General features: G+C 43.2%; 1 protein-coding gene and 1 non-coding gene across 2 annotated transcripts in view; both read left to right on the top strand.

Moving 5' to 3' along the window:
• The window catches only part of CRB1 (crumbs cell polarity complex component 1), a 183,988-nt gene that overhangs the window by 45,236 nt on the left and 125,933 nt on the right, over positions 1-12,819 (top strand). Inside the window, exons 3-4 of the mRNA XM_038745195.1 lie at positions 7,443-7,638; positions 9,659-9,798. Coding sequence (XP_038601123.1) covers positions 7,443-7,638; positions 9,659-9,798 — 336 coding nt within the window. The remainder of the gene's footprint in view (positions 1-7,442; positions 7,639-9,658; positions 9,799-12,819) is intronic.
• On the top strand, positions 1,629-1,766 carry LOC119927941. Its single transcript, XR_005450905.1, has one exon. It is a non-coding gene; the product is annotated as a small nucleolar RNA SNORA7 (small nucleolar RNA).

Here is a 12,819-nt window from a genome sequence, read left to right as displayed (position 1 = left end):
CTTGCTGATCTCCCTACCTTTATGCCTTCTGCTCTCCAGCCTAACTTCATTCTGTTGCCTGGATCACTTTTCTAAAATGACAATCAGCACACTTCTCCCTACTCCTCAAAAGCATCTAGGGATTGACCTAGATGCTTGCCTTCCCACCTCTAGACTGTAAGCTTGTGGTATGCAGGGAATATGTCTGTTTATTGTTGTACTCTCCTAAGCTCTTAGTATAGTGCTCTGCACACAGTAAGAGCTCAATAAATACAATTGAAGGAATGAATGCAGCAACCCTGAATATTTTCTCTGAAGCACTCAATCAGCTTTCCCTCTTCCACTTATTCACTCTCTTCTACCCAATAGATCCCAGTTGGTCCTCTTCATTCTTCTAAGTAATCAGCTCAATCTTCTGTTACCAGCCTCTTAATCATGCCATTCCCACTGCCCCCTCCCGCCTCATATCATACAAACCAATGCTCTCCCCAACCTCGAAGCCCTTCTGAAATTGCATCTCCTCCAGGAAGCCCTCCCTGATTAATCTCTCATCTACCCCACTTTGTACCCCCCAAATACCACTTGAGCCCTTCCATGCCACCTGTGCACCTGGGTACACTCACTACTTGGCATTTATGTACATAGCTCTCATATTTTATAATAATTGTGGTATCTGTTAAGCGCTTACTATGTGCCAGGCACTGTACTAAACTCTGGGGTGAATACAAGCAAATTGGGTTGGACACAGTTCCTGTCCCACATGGAGCTCACAGTCTCAATTTTCATTTTTCAGATGAGGTAACTGAGGTCCAGAGAAGTGAAGTGACTTGCCCAAGATCACACAGCAGACACGTGAAGGAGCTGGAATTAGAACTCATGACCTTTGGCTCCCAGGGCCATGCTCTATCCACTACACCATGCTGCTCTTTATCACTTCCTCCTATATGTAACTGATTGTAGTGTCTGTCCCTAAAGCTAAACTGTAAGCTCCTTGAAGGCAGGGATTATATCTATTAATTAATTAATTCATTCATTCATTCAATTGTATTTATTGAGCGCATACTGTGTGCAGAGCACCGTACTAAGCGCTTGGGAAGTACAATTCAGAACAAAGAGAGGCAATCCCTGCTCACAACAGGCACACTCCCAAGTGTTTAGTACAACACTCTACACACAGCAAGGTCTCAAAAAAATACTGGTGATTTACTGGAAATAGAGGGGAGAAATTCCCATATTCACCACCCCAGAGCATAGTCAGCCACTCATTCAGTTAACATTTACTCAGTACACTTCTTTCTCTTTCCTATCAAAGCCCTGTCGAGATTCTATACTCAGGAGGACGAGAAATGACAAATGATGAACAAAGGGAAGATGATATGAAATATCAAGTCCTCCTCTGGAAAGCTTGTCAAGTGATTCTAATGCCGTGGTGGACAAAAAAATTAAAAAAAATATAGCTTTTAACAAACAGCAGTTCAATGCATGAGAATAGCAGGGAATCAAGCAGCGTGGCCTAGTGGAAACAGCATGGGCCCCTGAATCAAAAGATCAGATTTCTACTCCCAGTTTGCCACTTGTCTGACGCGTGACACTGGATAAGTCATTTGTCTTCTTTCTGCCTCAGCTTCCTCATCCGTAAAATGGGGATACCCCTTTCAGGATCGCAACTGGAGAGTTTCCAGTACTCTGCCAGTCTTGGCTATGGGAGGGAGAGTCAAGTAGAGACAGACCCATTCCATTCCTAGATTGGACAGTGACTAGCGAGTGGACGGCAATCTGCTACAAGTCAAAACTCACTTGTGTTGGGCAGAAGCAGTAAGGGAGAGAGTTAAGGGTGGAGGCTAAAGTTTACTGTGTGGAAAAAGGCAATGATAAACACCTTCCATAGTTTTACCAAGAAATGGCTATACCAGAGGAGGGGCGTTCTGGGAGAGATGTGTCCATGGAGTCGCTGTGGGGTGGAGATGACTCGACGGCATAAGACAAGACAAAATGAGGATTAAAGCTTTGTCCTTGCAGAACAGGGACTGTATCCAACCTGATTATCTTGTATCTACCCCAGTGCTTATTTCAGTGCCTCACACATAGTAAGTGATTAATAAGTACCATTAAAAAAAAAGAAAACACATACCACATTGCTTTTGATGTACGAGATCTCAACCTAGTGCAGAGACTCAACAGCTCCTGGAGCAAGTTCATCAGTATTCTCAATCAACTAACCTTAACAGTGAATGCCAGGACAGGTGTTGTGGATAGAGCACAGGCCTGGGAACCAGAAGGTCATGGGTTCTAATCCTGACACTGCCACTTATCTGCTGTGTGGCTTTGGTCAAGTCACTTCACTTCTCTGTGCCTCAGTTACCTCAGCTGTAAAATGGGGATGAAAACTGGGAGCCCATGTGGGACAGGGACTGTGTCCAACCTGAATAACTTGTATCTACCCCAGCAGTTAGAACACCATTATTATTATTATTAGAATCACCAACACTGAGGCCCTGGAATGCTACCAGGTCATCAGCAATCCTCACGGCCACACAGCTCTGCTAGCTTGGACATGTGAGGACAGTGGATGAGAGCAGGATAGTGAGAAGCAGCGTGGCTCAGTGGAAAGAGCCCGGGCTTTGGAGTCAGATTTCATGGGTTCAAATCCCGGCTCCGTCACTTGTCAGCTGTGTGACTTTGGGCAAGTCACTTCACTTCTCTGGACCTCAGTTACCTCATCTGAAAAATGGGGATGAAGATTGTGAGCCCCCCGTGGAACAACCCTATCACCTTATAACCTCCCTAGCGCTTAGAACAGTGCTTTGCACATTGTAAGTGCTTAATAAATGCTATCATTATTATTATTATTACGACTGCTGGTTGTGAATGAAAAGAGGGCACATGGGAGTTGGGAGGGCAGAAGAAATGATTTAGAGATACTGTGAAACACAGTCTTAAACAATAGGACTTAGCATTGGTCTACTGAGACATGACAGTAGAAGAAAGACCAGTATGCTGGGCAGCCATCAGGAGAAAGGGACCAGTTTAGCTCCCAGTAAGCGGGATATGTTTGCCAGTCCCTCCCAATCCATATGACCTCATAATAATAATATCAATAATAATTATGGCATTTGTTAAGCGCTTTCTAGGTGCCAGGCACTGTTCTAAGCACTGGGGTAGATACAAGATAATTGGGTTGGACACAGTCCCTGTACCTCATAGAGCACACAGTCTTAACCCCCATTTTACAGATGAGGGAACTGAGGCACAGAGAAGTCAAGTGACTCATGCAAGGTCACACAGCAGACATGTTGAGGAGCCTGGATTAGAACCCAGGTCCTTCTGACTCCCAGGTCTGTCATGTTACACTGTGTGCATACTGTGTAAGAAGATGATGTCACAGGGTGGCCACCCAAAGTCCAGAACCTAAAGCTTGCCCTTGTTCATTCATTCATTCAGTCGTATTTATCGAACGCTTACTGTGTGCAAAGCACCATACTAAGCACGTGGGAGAATGCAATATAACAATAAACAGACAAATTCCCTGCCCACAGTGACCTTACAATCTGGAGGGGAAGACAGACATTAAAAATGGAGAAGCAACATGGCTTAGTGGAAAGAGCACGGTCTTGGGAGTCAGAGGACGTGGGTTCTAATCCCGCCTTGGCCACTTGCCTGCTGTGTGACCTTGGGCAAGCACTTACCTTCTCTGTGCCTCAGTTTCCTCATCTCTAAAATGGGAATTAAAAGTGTGAGCCCCACGTGGGACAACCTGATTATCCTGGATCTACCCCCGCACTTAGAACAGGCACATAGTAAGTGCTTAGAGAAGCAGCGTGGCTCAGTGGAAAGAGCATGGGCTTGGGAGTCAGAGGTCATGGGTCCAAATCCCGGCTCCGCCGCTTGTCGGCTGTGTGACTTTGGGCAAGTCACTTGACTTCTCTGTGCCTTAGTTACCTCATCTGTAAAATAGGGATTGACTGTGAGCCCCACGTGGGACAACCTGATCACCTTGTACCCTCCCCAGAGCTTTGAACAGTGCTTTGCACATAGTAAGTGCTTAACAAATGCCATTATTATTATTATTGTTAACAAATACCATAATTCTTATTATCAATAATAATTATTATATTAATAATTATTAATTAATAATTATTAATATGAATGAACGAACAAATAAATAAGTAATAAATAATAATGATAATAATAATAATAATAATAATGATAATAATAATAATAATAATAAATAAGTAATAAACTACAGCCCCGTCCTACCCCTCTTTCTCCAGAGGCACTGGGTTTTCTCCCAGGTCCTGGTTCACGCAGTTGCCACTTTGGACAGGTGGACCCTGATTAACTGCCCATCTCTCCCCGCTGCTGTTACTGCCACAACTGCCTCTCCCCTACTGTCACCCCCCTTGCCCCCCACCCCAACTATGCTCCCTGAGGGAACTGCCTCCCTCGCCATCCGGAGCCAGCCCTAGGGACTGTTCTCCCTGGGCAGAGGAAATCAGGATAACAGAAGACAGACTCAAGAACAGAGATAGGCTCAGTATGGGACAAAACATTTGGCACAGCAAGGAACAAACTTCGCATGCACGCACGTGACTGTGAGCTCGTTTTTGGGTAGGGACCATCTTTACATGTGCCAACTTGTACTTCCCAAGAGCTTAGTACAGTGCTCTGCACACAGTAAGCGCTCAATAAATACAATTGAATGAATGAACACAGTGGGTAAGGATGGACTGTCGTTCATGCACAGGTCTTTTCTGCCACATTCATACCTAGGGCTAAAACGTCACCATCTGTAGCCTCATCTTTGAAAACAAAGAACAGCAAGAGAGAAACGTTTCCACTACTAAAACAGAGACTATGAAATGTACCAGAGAAGCCACGTGGCTCAGTGGAAAGAGCCTGGGCTTTGGAGTCAGAGATCATGGGTTCAAATCCCAGCTCTGCCAATTGTCAGCTGTGTGACTTAAGCGCTTAGTACAGTGCTCTGCACATAGTAAGCACTCAATAAATACGATTGATGATGATGACTTTGGGCAAGTCACTTAACTTCTATGTGCCTCAGTTCCCTCATCTGTAAAATGGGGATGAAGACTGTGAGCCCCACGTGGTACAACTTGATTACCTTGTATCCCCCCCCCTCAGTGCTTAGAACAGTGCTTGGCACATAGTAAGTGTTAACAAATATCATCATTATTATTACCATAACTTTTCATAATTTCAAAGTAAAAGTGTCAAAAGAGGTATGCTGTTGACTTCCTCTCCCTCTGCCTTCTGCATCAATCAATCATATTTAATGAGTGCTTACTGTGTGCAGGGCACTGTACTAAGTGCTTGAGGGAGAACGACACAACAATATGACAGACACATTCCCTGTCCACAGTGAGCTTACAATCAATTGGCATTTGATATTTGCCCACCCTCCACCCAACAGCACATATGTACATATCTTTTAAATTATACATTATAAATTACTTATTTATTCTAATGTCTGTCTCCCCCTCTAGATTGTAAACTTGATGTGGGCAGAGAACATGTCTAACTCTGTTGTATTGTGCTCTTCCAAGTTTTTAGTGTGGTTCTACGCACAAGTAAGCTCTCAATACCACTGAATGATTTGAAAAATACTATGTAGTTGGAGTCCTTAAGTGAAGATAGAGAAGCAGCATGGCATAGTGGATAAGAGCACATACCTGGGAGTCAGAAGGTTGTGAGTTTTAATCCCAGCTCCATCACTTATCTGCTATGGGACCTTGGTTAAGTCCTTTCACTTCTCTGGGCCTCAGTTCCCTCATTTGTAAAATGGGGATTGAGACTGTGAGCCTCACGTGGGACAGGGACCATGTCCAGCCCAATTTACTTGTATCCATCCCAGCACTTAGTACAGTGCTTGGCACACAGTAAGTGCTTAACAATACCACAAGCATTTTTAATTATCATTATTATTATTACTATTATTAAAGATCAAACCAGCATAGGAAAATTGTTGAAGGATGGCTATTCTAATGGTGAATCACTTTGGCATGATCTTTTTATGTGATGTTGGGCTCCTATTGAATACACAACTAGCAGCAATTAATCAATCCATGGTGTTAATTGAGTGCTCACTGCACATGGAGTTTTGTAGTAAACACAGAGAGAGTACGACAAAGTCAGCAGCCATTTAACAGGTGAGCATTTTGAAGCATAAGATTGTCTTTCCCTGTTACCTCAAAGCCACAAGATAGTTATTGTAATTATTTTTTGGGAATGACAGTTCTTTCACAGTTTCTATAATTTCCCTTACACAGAGTAGATTCCTCATACTAGTTACAATCAAGAAGAAAAAACAATAACAATAAATAATAATAATAATGGAATTTTTAAGTGCTTATGTGTCAGGCATGGTTTAAGCGCCAGGGTATCAATCCATCACCAATTCCTGTCACCTTTACAGCATTGCTAAAATCCTCCCTTCCTCCCCATCCAAACTGCTACTACATTAATACAATCACTTATCCTATCCTGCCTTGATTACTGTATCAGGCTCATTGCTGACCTCCCTGCCTCCTGTCTCTCTCCATTCCAGCCCAATCTTCACTCTTCAAGAACCTCCAATGGCTGCCCACCCACCTTTGCATCAAACAGAAACTCCTTTCCATCAGCTTTAAAGCCCTCAGTCACCTTGTTCACTCCTTTCACCTTGCCACTCTCCTACCACTCAACTCACACACTTCGCTCATTTGATGTTAACCTTCTCACTGCACTTCGATCTCGTCTATCCCACCACCAACACCCTCCCCCTTCTTATCCAACAAATAATTATTCTCCAATCCTTCAAAGCCTTATTGAAGGCACATCTCCTCCAAGAGGCCTTCCCTGACTAAGCCCTCCTTTCTTCTTCTCCCCCTCCTTTCTTTGTTGCCTTGACTTAGTCCCTTTACTCATTTCCCCTCCCAGCATATCTATAATCTATTTATGTATATTAATGTCTGTTTCCCCCTCTAGACTCTAAAGCTCACTGTGGGCAGGGAATGTGCATGTTATACTGTTGTATTATACTCTCCCAAGTGCTTAGTACAGTGCTCTGCACATAGTAAGTGCTTAATAAGTACACTTGACTGACTGACTAACTGGGGTAGATACAAGCTAATCAGGTTGGGCACAGTCCCTGTCCCACATGGTGCTTACCGTCTTATTCCCAGTTTTACAGATGAGTTAACTGAGGCACAGGGAAGTGAAGTGACTTGCCTAAGGCCACACAGCAGACAAGTGGTGGAGCCCGCATTAGAACCCAGGTCCTCCTGACAACCAGACCTGTGCTCTATCCACTAGGCAAGACTGCTTTCCAAACGATTCCCCTAATTATCTGGGAAAGTGATGTGAGTAGAAAACCAGTGAAATTAGATAAACGAACCTCCAGCATTCCCTTGAAAATCCTCAGGAGTGATGCTTTGCTAAACTTACTGTTGAATGTGTGGTTTTCAAAGGGGTTAACTGCGAGGTGGAAATTACAGCCTGTTGGTCCCAGCCTTGTCTGAATGGTGCAACCTGTCATGCGTCACTGAGGGGCTACGTCTGTCGCTGCGCCCAGGGATTCCTTGGAGAAAGATGTGAGATTGACGTCGACGAGTGTATAAGCCAACCGTGTCTTCACCAGGGGCAGTGCACAGATGGTGACAACAGGTAAGTCCATCAATCAGCCGATTAATCCATCCATCTTATTTATCGACTGCTCACTGAGTGCAGAGCACTGTACTAACTGCTTGGGAGAGTACGATACAACAGAGTTGATAGACGCCTCCAACGAGCTTCAAATCCTTCTCCAATGTGAGGTGGGGGGATTAATAATCCCTGTTTTATATAGATGACTAGGACACTGACTAATATCTTTTCCTTGAGAAGTCAGAAATAACCTGCAATTTGAAATTGACAAATATTTGAACATGTATCTTTTTTGAAGAGTGTTTCGGGTAAAATAGCTTCATCATGATGATGATGGAGCATGGCCTAGTGGATAGGGCATGGGTTTGGGAGTCAGAAGGACTTGGGTTCTAATCCCGGCTCCACCACTCATCTGCTGTGTGACCCTGGGCAAGTCACTTCACTTCTCTGGGGCTCGGTTACCTCAACTGTAAAATGGGGACTTAGACTGTGAGCCCCATGTGGAACAGGGGCTGTGTCCAACCTGATTAGCTTGTATCTACTTCAGTACTTAAACAGTCTTAATCCCCATTTTACAGATGAGGGAACTGATGCACAGAGAAGTGAAGTGACTTGCCCAAAGTCACACAGCTGACAAGTGGTGGAGCTGGGATTAGAACCCATGACCTCTGACTCCCAAGCCTGGGCTCTTTCCACTGAGCCACGCTGCTTCTCAGTAGCAGTAGCAACGTCCTGCAATGTATTCTGCTCATGAGCACTGAAACAATGCTCACAGCAACAGAACTCCACTGGGCAGGACATATGTGGACTATTTCCAAAAAGCAGCTGGATGGGGATCTGAAGGGGTGTGTGAGGAGGGGTGCATATGCAAGGGTAGAAAAAATGATTTAAAGTCTCAAAACAATACAACAGAGCAGTGGGTTGCTGGGAGACCAGGACAGAAGACAGACTAGCCTAGAGGAGAGTAAAGAGTACTGGAGTGCTCTCTTTGAAACAAGGGCTTTGAGAAAAGCCGGATATCAAGAAGCGGGCTCAAAAACTGAGTCAAGTCCAGAATGCATTATTCATCCATTAATGCAGCTAGGATCCACCTTCGGGCAAACAATGTGGAAAGTAACGTTCAATTGCATTTATTGAGCGCTTACTGTGTGCAAAGCACTATACTAAGTGATTGGGAGAATACACTATAACAACAAGCAGACACATTCTTCCCCACGGTGAGCTCACAGTCTAAAACGGGGGTTGATTAAGTATTGTTCTTTTTAGCCAGATTCACCTTCAGGGTTAGATAACTTTATCATTTGTAGCTTTGTTGAAAAAAATGAAGGACTTAAATGCTTATCTCTTTATCTATCTGTCTATCTAGTATAAATCCAGGGTTCACGCTTTGTTTCCCAAAACAATCAGACCTCAAGGGAATAGTCTAAACCTTTACCATTACTGTCTCATAGTAGAAAGTGTATCTTCAGGATAGCATTTCATTGAAAAATACCTAGGCTGAATTAGGATAGTTTCAGGAATTCCAAAAAGAAAGTATCCCGGAAAGTTTTACTAGCAGTATTAAAAGGATATTACATAGTTTTGAAAGATTAAAGGCACCTATTATTGGTTCAACTAATAATTATAGTACTTATTGTTTTTAGTCTGTATCAAGTACTGTACTAAATTCTGGGGTGATGCAAGATAATGCAGATAAGATATAGTTCTACATGGGCTCCAAATCTAAAAGGAAGGCAGAGTACACATCTTAGCCCTATTTTTCAGATGAAGCAACTGAGGCACCGAGCGGTTAAGTGACTTGCCCAAGGTCACACAGCAGTCCAGGATTCTGGTTAGAATTGTTAGTATATACATTAGTATTAGTATATAAATATTTATATGCATATACATATATATTAGAATCATTAGTATGTATTCAAAGTAAAAAAGTATATATATATATATACTTTTTTTTTACTTTGAACTCTGATCCCAGTTCAATAACTCCTTTCACTAGGTAACATTGCCTCACTGAAAACTTAACTTTATATTTTTCCTCTAGCTACTCATGCAATTGTTCCGGAAGCGGCTTCACAGGGTCATACTGTGAAATCTTCCTGCCTCCGTGTTGGTCGAAACCCTGCTTCAATAATGCTACATGTGAGGACGGAGCTGAGAATTATACTTGCCAGTGCTGGCCAGGTATGGGCCATAGTCTCTGACCCGGACTTCCTGGTTTGAATCCATTTCATCAAACAGAAACAAAACCCCTTATTATAATGCTCCAGAAACTTTTGTCGGAATGGCATTTGTTGGGTGCATATTATGTACCAGGAAATGCACTAAGTGCTGGGGTAGATGTTATTATTATTATTATTATTATTATTACTGTATTTGTTAAGTGCTTACTATGTGCCAGGCACTGTACTAAGCACTGGGGTAGATACAAGCAAATCAGCTTGGAAACAGTGTCTGTCCTGCTTGAGGCTCACAGTCTCAATCCCCATTTTACAGATGAGGTCACTGAGGCACAAAGAAGTGAAGTGAGTTGCCCAAGGTCACACAGTAGACAAGTGGCAGAGCCAGGATTAGAACCCATGACCTTCTGACTCCCATACCCGTGCTGGCTCAGTGGAAAGAGCACAGGCTTTGGAGTCAGAGGTCATGGGTTAGAATCCCGACTCCGTCACATGTCTGCTATGTGACCTTGGGCAAGTCATTTAACTTCTCTGAGCCTCAGTTACCTCATCTGTAAAATGGGGATTAAGACTGTGAGCCCCCCATGGGACAACCTGATCACCTTGTATCCCCCCAGCGCTTAGCACAGTGCTTTGCACTTAGTAAGCGCTAACAAATGCCATCATTATTATTATTATTATGCCATGCTGCTTAAGATACAAGCTAATCAAGATACAAGCTAATCAGGTTGGACACGGCCCATGTTCCACATGGGGCTGACAGTCTTAATCCCCATTTTACAAATGAGGTAACTGAGGCCCAGAGAAGTGGAATGATTTGCCCAAAGCCATAGAGCAGACAAGTGTCAGAGCTGGGATTAGAACCGAGGTCCATCTGACACCCAGGCCTAGGCTCTATCCACTAGGCAACACTGCTTCTCAGTCAGTGCTCTCAATGAATGTCATTGATTTAATCTTTTTTTTCCTTTTGGGATAACATCTAGGGTTGATAATCTTCCCACTCACTCCCTCAGTGGCAAAAGTGACCTTGGATTGGCTATAATAATAACAATGATGATGGTATTTGTTAAGCGCTTACTACATGCAAAGCACTGTTCTAAGCGTTGGGGTAGATACAAGGCAATCAGGTTGTCCCACGTGGGGCTCACAGACTTAGTCCCCATTTTACAGATGGGTAACTGAGGTCCAGAGAAGTTAAGTGACTTGCTCAAAGTCACACAGCTGACAAGTGGTGGAGCCAGAATTAGAACCCGTGACCTCTGACTCCCAAGCCCAGGCTCTTTCCACTGAGCCTCTTTGGGTAAACTGAGGAGTGCCAAGAACTTGTTCAATGCCCTTAGGGTCCTTTACCAGCATGGTGGGGGGTGGTTACCTTCCTTAATCTGGCCAATATGTATAAATTTATATACCCCCCCCCCCACCATCTGTGTCTGTCCCCTGGCTACATGAGAAACAAACCAAATATAATAACCGCAACGTATTCTCAATTGCCCCTGGGATCCCATCAGGCTTTTATTTAACTTTAGCCAACGTTAGGGGGTCTTGCTCTTTCAGAAAACCAGATGTGTCTAAGGATCAGGGTCTGATTTTAATTCACTTTCTTATAACTGAAACATCCTCTGACGAGTTATATTGCAGAGTCTTGGGAAGTGACTAGGAACAGAGATGCTTTTTCTTTCTGTATCAAGCCATACCTCTTTGCGGCTGCTTCTGTCCTTCCTGCCGGGGTAGTGGGAGGTAAGTAGGGATGGAGGCTCCAGGATGACATGACTATGGGCAGGTAATATGTCTACCAACTCTGTTGTACTATACTCTCCCAACTGCTCTGCATGCAGTAAGCACTCAATAAATATAATAATAATAATAATAATAATGGCATTTATTAAGTGCTTACTATTTGCAAAGCACTGTTCTAAGCTCTGGAGAGGTTACAAGGTGATCAGCTTGTCTCACAGGGGGCTCACAGTCTTAATCTCCATTTTCCAGATGAGGTAACTGAGGCACAGAGAAGTTAAGTGACTTGCCCAAAGTCACAGAGCTGACAATTGGCGGAGCTGGCATTTGAACCCATGACCTCTGACTCCATTTGGGAGAGCATAACAATACAATAGACAGGATTCCTGCCCTCAAAGAGTTTATAATCTAGCGGGGCCACCCTAATTTAATAGCCTGGTCTGGCATGACATCGCCCTGAAAGCCATAGAGTTCTTCCATAGAAATAAATGTTTTTTTCTCCTGCAAAATGTTACTGTATTTAGCCTCTAATGGCTTAGAGAAAATAGAAAAGCAACATAGCCTAGTGGATAGAGCACAGGTCTGGGAGTTGGAAGGACCTGGATTCTAATCCTGACTTCGTCACTTGCCTGCTGGGTGACCTTGACCTTTTAATAAATTCTATTAAAAAATTGGTCACATTCTTGTAGAAGTCCGGATCGCGGCCTTTAAAGACAGTTATCATCATCAATCGTATTTATTGAGCGCTTACGGTGTGCAGAGCACTGTACTAAGTGCTTGGGAAGTACAAGTTGGCAACATATAGAGACAGTCCCTACCCAACAGTGGGCTCACAGTCTAAAAGTTATTAGTCACCTTTTAACATTTCTTCACTAGGTTAAAAACCCCAATTCTTTAGCTTTTCTATGGATCCTATTTTCTCTTGGTTTCAAGAACTTTTCTTGCTCTTCCCTGGGCTTTCTCTTGTTCACCACTGGAAGAAAAAATCCCTTTTTGGGAAGAGATTCATTCATTCATTCAGTTGTATTTATTGAGCTCTTACTGTATGCAGAGCACTGTACTAAGAGCTTGGGAGAGTAGAACATAATAGATACATTCCTGTCCATAATGAGCTCACAGTCTAAAGGGGGAGACAGATATTAATAAAAATAAATAAACAGATAAATAAATACATAAATTAATTACAGATATATACATATATGCTGTGGGGATGGGAGGGAGGATAATAATAATAATGGTGGCATTTATTAAGCACTTACTATGTTCAAAACACTGTTCTAAGCACTGTGAA

Source organism: Tachyglossus aculeatus, chromosome 4 (genome assembly GCF_015852505.1).
Source record: "Tachyglossus aculeatus isolate mTacAcu1 chromosome 4, mTacAcu1.pri, whole genome shotgun sequence".
Taxonomy (NCBI): Eukaryota; Metazoa; Chordata; class Mammalia; order Monotremata; family Tachyglossidae; genus Tachyglossus; species Tachyglossus aculeatus.
The sequence above is the reverse complement of the archived record's forward strand: the minus strand, read 5'-3'. Positions and strand labels throughout refer to the sequence as shown.